The 7274-nt window shown below is 64.3% G+C and overlaps 1 protein-coding gene across 9 annotated transcripts in view; it reads left to right on the forward strand.

The window, feature by feature from the left end:
• TMEM175 (transmembrane protein 175) overlaps positions 1-7274 on the forward strand; it is a 21783-nt gene that overhangs the window by 12111 nt on the left and 2398 nt on the right. For 5 of the 9 annotated variants that reach the window (XM_024119434.2, XM_024119438.2, XM_028492467.2 and 2 more), the window contains 6 exons: positions 1226-1277; positions 1410-1445; positions 2116-2199; positions 2561-2725; positions 6182-6260; positions 6398-6533. In XM_024119434.2, coding sequence (XP_023975202.1) covers positions 1226-1277; positions 1410-1445; positions 2116-2199; positions 2561-2725; positions 6182-6260; positions 6398-6533 — 552 coding nt within the window. Of the gene's footprint in view, positions 1-246; positions 266-1225; positions 1278-1409; positions 1446-2115; positions 2200-2560; positions 2726-6181; positions 6261-6397; positions 6534-7274 lie in introns of those variants that run through there. The other 4 variants (XM_024119437.2, XM_028492468.1, XM_028492469.1 and 1 more) reach the window with 3 other exon arrangements.

The raw sequence follows: 7274 nt of genomic DNA on the forward strand, positions 1-7274 counted from the left end.
CCCCCTCCTCCCCTCCCTCCTCCTCCCCTCCCCTCCCCCCACCCTCCCTGCCGAGTCCTCGCTCAAGCCTCTGCTTTCTCCTCTGCACACTGCAGCAACAGGGCTTATACCCCAGGCCCGGGACAATGAACGGGGTGCCGGGCGCAGCACTGCTCAGGCCGCCGTAGCCCGGGCAGGGCAGGGGCAGGGCTGTGGGCTGACCACCTGTGCTGCACTGTGACACGCATGCTGTGCACGGCCCCTCCGTCCTGGTCCCTGGACTCCGGTGAGGAGGGTGAGGCCTCGGGACACACGCTCCAGGGCCCGAGCTCTCTGTTGAGGAGGAAAAGGTTCCTTAGGACCCAAGGGGGACAGGGCCCCAGAGCTGTGGGCATCACCTGAGCCCCCGACGGGGCGGGAGGACCAGGAGGGCCCCCGGAGATGGGTGGGCATGGGCTGGGGTGCTGATGTCTCGGTTACAAAACGCTCCCCAGCGGGTTGTTGGGGATGCAGGAAGCCAGGAGCCTACAAGGCAACGGCCCTCAGGTTAAAAGTGTCTCTTAACGTTTATACACCACATACTTGTTTTCAGCAAAGTGGCTGTTTCAGGTGGGGACACGTGACCCTCTTTAAAGGCTTTCCTCTCCTGCCTCCTTGTTCATGGAAAGCAAGAGGCCCAAGGGCTGGAGAGAGCCAGGGGGGCCACAGCCACCTCTGTCCAGTCCTGCTGGCGGCCGTGCAAGCCACTGGTGTGGCCGGCTCCCCGTCAGCCCCGGCTGCCCTGCAGCATGGACGGGGCCGCACGGGCCTCATTTGCAGGCTGTTCAAAGGAGCCCACCCCTCTCTGCTGAAGGTCCCATCTGCTGGGAGCGGCACAGACCCGCCCTGGGCCCGGGGCTTGGCTGCCATCTCGGGCCACGGCCCCTACCTCTGACTTTCAGAGACGTGCCCGGCCCCTGAGGCCGCCTCCCGGCCGCCCTTGGCTCCTGGCCGGGTGCAGACCTCCCCAGTGGGGGGAGAAGGCCACATCGTCGTGGGTCAGAACCCTGGGGGGACTGTGTGGGGGCCGGGGAGGGGCTGGGGCCTCGGGAGCTCTGCCTGCTTCCTGCCTCCGTTTTCAGGCTTCTGTCCGTGTCTTCCTGTCTCGGTGTGAAACCGTCTCTGTCGTATGAGTGTCTGTGTCTGATGCCGTTAGAACCGTGTTTACTGACAGCATGACTTTTCCTGTTTTCCTTAAATTGTCGAGGTTGTTCCAGGTTGTTGGGAAAATAGACGATACGCTTGCCCTGCTTAACCTGGTGAGTTTCTCCTTTGGTTTCTGCCTTGCTCAGCTTGCGGGCGCCCCTGGGCGTGTGGGCTGGGACGCGCCCACTCCCGGGGCCCCGCGCGTGCCCTCAGCACCCCTCCCTCCCTCCCTCCCTGCCTCCCAGGCCTGCATGATGACCATCACCTTCCTGCCGTTCACGGTGAGTCACAGGGGTTTTCGCTCCCACTTCCACCTGGGGGTCCAGCCTGCCCTCCACCGGGCAGGAGGACTCCGACCCTAAGGTGCTCCCCTCTCAGAAGCTCTCAGACCACTGGGGGCTCCAGCGCCTGGACCACGGGGTTGCAGAGGAGAGAAGGTTCCGGGGAAAGGGGCGGCCCTGGGTTTCCAGGCTGGATGGAGTGGGGAGTCTTCCAGGCCCCCAAGCGGGGCTCTCAGGGGCAGAGACCCCAGCCTGGCCTCCAAGGGCGCAGTGAGGGGCGCCCTCTCCGTGCTCCCTAAGGCTCTCGGCTCCTGCCTGAACCCCGGAGCCCACGGCCTCCTGGCCGACCTGGGCTCGTCCCCAGCATGTGACCCCTCTGCCTCCTCACCCCGCAGCCCCCCCTGATTCTGGCAGAGAGCGGGGCTCTGGGTACGTAGCACATCGCAGAGAATTGAGGTCTGGGGAGTCTCTATGACTCTGATAAGCTTGCAGCTTTAAAGGCTTCAAGCATTGGGTGGAATGGTTCTTGTGAGAGAGACGCCTCCAGGGCTCAGGCCGCTCCCACCCAAGACAGCTCTGCTGCTGACCAGGCAGAGCCCGGCCGATGCACGGGGGCTCACGGGCCCTGGGGCCCTGTGGGTCCTGATTCTGTTGGGTTTTCTGGCTGCAGTTTTCCTTGATGGTGGCCTTCCCCGAGGCGCCTTTGGGCATCCTCCTGTTCTGTGTGTGTGTGATGGCCGTCGGGGCCGTGCAGGTAGGACACCGGCACCCCGCCCCCACACCCCATCCTCACGAAGCAGGAGTTGTAGCGCGCGTGCCCGGGCCGCCCGCGGTGGGGGCCGCGCAGACGCCACCCGCCATGCAGCGCCTGCCACGGGGCCCCTGCGTGGGCCGCGGCAGGACAGAGCCAGTGACGCTCGGGGCCTGGGCTTCCTGTGCCGATGTGGAGAGAGGGGGAAGTGGGGCCGCCGGCACCCTCAGGCGGGGCTCTCTGAGACCCACACCCGACCCCCAGGGCAGAGCGAGGGCTCCCGTCCACTCTGCACCCCCAGAACATCCTGCAGCGAGCCCCACCCGAGACCCCGCTTGCACCCTGCAGCCTGCCTCTCCCGCAGGCGCTGATCGTGGTCTACGCGTTCCACTTCCCCCACCTGCTGAGCCCCCAGATCGAGCACTCGGCCCACCGGGCCCTCTACCGGCAGCACATCCTGGGCATCATTCTCCGGGGCCCGGCGCTGTGCTTGGCTGCGGCCGGCTTCTCTCTCTTCTTCTACCCAGTGGTGAGTCGGGGTGGGGGGGCCGGGGCCGGGGGATTGTGCGGGGGGCCCACCGGGGGGCTGCTCTGCAGGGAGGAGCCCGCGTGGGCAAACACGGCACACACCCTGCGGGCCCGGGAGGCCGTGTGCCTTCTAGAGACGTGCGTGCGTAGGAACGTGAGCCTCCAGAAAAGAGAGAAAGTGGAGAACGAAATTCCAGAGCAGGAGAGACTGGAGTGGAGAAGAGGGAGGTGCAGGCGTGGGTGTGGAGCTGGCGAGGGCCGGGCGGATGCACCCCCAGCGTCCAGGGAGAGACAGCGGCCGCGCGGGCAGAGCCGTGCGGGACTCCGTCCACGGCGCCCTCGAGCCTGCAGGTTGTGCTTTTTTTTAAATTTGCTTATTTATGTATTTACTTCTTTTTATTGGAGTATAGTCGCTTTACACTGTTGTGGTAGTTTCTGCTGTACAGCAAAGTGAATCAGCTCTACGTACACATACATCCCCTCTTTTTTGGATTTTCTGCCCATTTAGGTCACTGCAGAGCATTGAGTAGGATTCCCTGTAGGTTCTCATTAGCTACTTTATACGTGGTATCAATAGTGTATACGGAGGGTAGGTCCTAGCCGAGCTGCTGGCGTTGAGCCGGCTGACACCCTGTGTTTAGCCCACAGCTGACTTGATAGGCATATTGTTCTGGTGCAGCTTCCATCATCCAGGAAGGAAGGTAAACCCTAACAAGCCGCCGTCTCAGAGCTGGTTGTAGAAGCTTGACGCACAGCTCCTGCCTTTAATTGAGCTCTAGTGAAGTAAAGTGAATCTTTAAACCCAAAGCATTATAAGACATGTGAAAAAATGAACGGTTAATGTTACTTTAAACATCTAGTAAGTGTTTTAAGAGAATTCCAAGTTTAAAACAAACAGGATGGCGAGGCCTGCAGAGCCGCACCCTGGAGGATGGAGCTGGGGGCGGGGGTCCAGTGTCCAGGGCACGCAGGTCAGGCCATGGGTGGGTAAAGGGGAGGGTGGACGCTGGCGTGTGAGGTGGGGGCGGCCTCGGGCTTCAGCTAGGTCCCCTCGCCGTACAGTGGCTGCGCCTCTCGGGTGGGCCCACTCCTCTCGGGTGGGAGGGCTGCTGCGGGGGCCCTCGGGGTCAGGCGGGGTGTCCCAGGGTGGGGCTGGCGAGGGGGCGGCACGGAGAGACAGCAGGGCAGGACTGAGGGGCCCACTGCGTCCGAGCTTCCGGTGGGACAGCCCCTCCTGGCTCTGGGGACGAGGTCGGGGCTTAGGGGCGGAAGGGTCGTCGCATGGAGGACGGAGGGCACAGCTGGATGTGGTGCGTGTGGCCGGGGTCAGGAGAAGCAGGCAGAGCTGAGGCCCACGGGGGCCGTGCCCCCAGGCCGGCCTGGACACTGGCCCCGGGAAGGCCTGGAGCAGGCAGACGGGGCCCGGCGTGCTGCCGGGGGCAGTGGTGAGCCTGGGCAGTGGCCGCAGCCTCACGGGATGACAGTAGTGGAGGCGCGCGCTGGGCCGCCACGCCGGGGAGAGGAGGGTCCTCGGGGGGCGGGGGGTCTGCAGTCTCCGAGGGAGCGGTCGGTTGTTCTCTGTACTGCGTGTTTTGCCCCTTCCTCTCCATCCCTCCCGCCCCTTCCCCACAGTGGGGGTCTGAGCCCTCGTCCCCTGTGAGACGAGGCATGTCAGAGGCTCCTGGCCCCCAGGCCCACCCCCTGCAGCCTCCCCACGAGCCCGCGGCCATCCTTCCAGGCGTCCTCCCCAGCCCCTTCCCTCATGGGGGACGCTGTGCGGGGTCCGCCTTGCAGGGCCAGCCACGGCTCACTGCCGTGGCCCAGGCCATCCCGACCTCCCTCTGGACCAGCTTCCTCCACTGGTGGCGCTCGGGGCCCAGGGCTCCCATGCCAGCTTCCCGTGCCTGCTCCTCCCAGGCCTCGCGCTCCTCCAGACCTGGGCAGGCACCCACGGCCGTTTAGATCTCCCCCCGCCCCGGGACTCAGGTTCCCCCTCGGGCAGTCTGTTCGCTCCTACCCCGCAGCGCACGTGCACACACGCAACACACGCCGATCCTGCGCGGCCCCCGTCGCCCCCCGGGGCCTCTGCACTCACCTGCCGGGCGCCTGGGACACTCCCCCCCTTGGTGCGTGTGTGTTGAGTGACGTGTATGGTGTGGTCTTCTGACGTGTGGAGGACGGAGGTCGTAAGCAGAGCTGTGATGCCGGCCGCCCCCGTCTGTCCCCGAGGTGCCCGTTGTCTCCTGAGTCCCCTCGCCAGGCCAGGTGCCAGGTGACCTTGAAGCGTGACTGTGAAGGACGGGGTGGAAGCCCTTCACTGCGGGGGGCCACCGGCCGAGGCGACAGGGCTGGGCGAGGAGCCTTCTGCGGCCACCTCGGGCCCGGGAGCACGCCTGGCCCGCCAGCCTCCCTGTTTAAAATAATTGGGTGTCCGTGTAGCAAAAAATTGACCGTCGTGACCATTTTATCTGCGGCGTGCAGCTTGGCGGCACTGACCGCTGACGTCGCCGTGCACCTCCCTCTGGTCCTGGGCCTTTTCGTCCCCCCGAGACAGAAACCCTGAACCCAGGAGCAGCCACTGCCCGTCTCCCCTCCCCTCAGTCCCGGGAAACTGCGAGTCTACTTTCTGTCTGGAGGGGTTTGCTTTTTCTGGTGCCTTCATATAAACGGCATCGTGAAACGGGAGGCTTCCACGTCCGGCTTCTTTCGCTCGGCGTGTTTTCAAGGTGCATGCGCGTCGCCGGTGTGAGGATCCCCCTCCTTTTCATTAGCCGGTAGCACCCCACTGTGTGGACGGGCCCCATCACCCGCCCGCGGACACACGGTGGCTGCTGTGAGCACAGGTGTGCCCAGAAGCGGGCTTGCCGGGTCCGGTGGCAGTTCCCCGTTGAGTCTCTGAGGAACCTCCCCACCGTTCGCCAGCAGCTGCGCCATTTACATTCCCACCGAGGGCGCTCAGGGCTCCAGCCCCGCCCACCCCAGCACAGCGGCTTCCTGTTCCCGCCGGGGGCGTCCCGAGGGGCGCGCTGCTCTCCTCGTGGCTGTGACTGGCGTTTCCCCGAGCGTCAGTGGTGCTGAGCGCCTGCCCACGCGTGTCGGGGCCGCGTCTCTTCTCCGGAGAAGCGTCCGTTCAAGTCCGTGGCCCATCTCTCCGTTGGGTTGTTTGTCTCTCCGTCGTGGAGCTGTCGGGGTTCCTTATGAAGCCTGGATAGTAACCCTTACCAGGCGTGTGGTCTGCAGACACTTCCCGTTCTGTGCAGGGTCTCTTCACCCCCTGGTAATGTTCTTCTATGCACAGAAGGTTTCTGGCTTGATGATGGATGATTCGCCTGTTTCGTCTCCTGTTGCTCGAGCTGCAGTCCCTTCCGGGCAGGCAGCTTTGGGGTGGGATTCCTGGCTGGGCCCCTCGGTGCAGGCACCACGCACCCTGACGTGCCCTGTGCCCTGTCTCGTGCAGTCGTACCTGCTGATGGCGACGGTCATCTTCCTGCCCTACGTCAGCAAGGCCGCCGGCTGGTGCAGAGCCAGGCTTGCGGGTAGGTGCCAGGCGGGGCTGGAGTGTGGGGCGTTGGGGCTGCCGCCAGGGACCGCAGAACATGGGCCAGGCAGGCGGCGTCCCCGCGGGCCTCCTAGCGGGCCCGAGGCCCTGAGGGCTTGGCTGCCCCTCCCACAGGCCCCAGGGAGCCCCCGGCTCACAGCCTGGAGATCTTCACCTTCGACCTGCACGAGCCGCTCAGCAAGGAGCGGGTGGAGGCCTTCAGCGACGGGGTCTACGCCATCGTGGCCACGCTGCTCATCCTGGACATCTGGTGAGGACCCGCCGGGCCGAGACTCCTCCGCCAGCCCCCCAAAGGCGCCGAGGTCTCCCGGCCCACCCTCCCCAAGGGGCTCTCACCTGAGAACCCACCTGAGAAGGGCCCGGTCCTCGTCCTCCCCAGAGCTGCACGCGCAGGGCGGGCGGCCCCCAGCCCCCCGCGTCCATCTCCTGCCGCGAGCCCACCTCTTCCCTCTACTCCTGCTCTGTGCTCGGCCAGGCAGCCTCTGCGTCTGCACAGTTCCAACCTCGGTGGTTGTGGTTTTATTTCTAAGTGTTTTATCTGCTGCTTTCTCAAGTCTTCCATCTTTTTTTTAAAGCCTTTTATTCCTCAGTCATACTTCAGCACATTCTTATTTTGTTAACGTTAAAATGGTCTGATTTTATGCTCTGTAACTGATCACCTAAGGTCTTTTTTTTTAATATAAATTTATTTATTATTTATTTATTTAGTTTTGGCTGCGTTGCGTCTTCGTTGCTGCGCGCGGGCTTGCTCTAGTTGCGGCGAGCGGGGGCCACTCTTCGTTGCGGTGCGCGGGCTTCTCATCGCAGCGGCTTCTCTTGTTGCGGAGCACGGGCTCCAGGCGCGCGGGCTTCGGTAGTTGTGGCACGTGGGCTCAGCAGTAGTGGCTCGCGGGCTCTAGAGCGCGGGTTCATTAGCTGTGGCGCACGGGCCTAGTTGCTCCGCAGCATGTGGGATCTTCCCGGACCAGGGCTCGAACCCGTGTCCCCTGCG

The sequence above is a fragment of the Physeter macrocephalus genome, chromosome 7, assembly GCF_002837175.3.
Source record: "Physeter macrocephalus isolate SW-GA chromosome 7, ASM283717v5, whole genome shotgun sequence".
Taxonomy (NCBI): Eukaryota; Metazoa; Chordata; class Mammalia; order Artiodactyla; family Physeteridae; genus Physeter; species Physeter macrocephalus.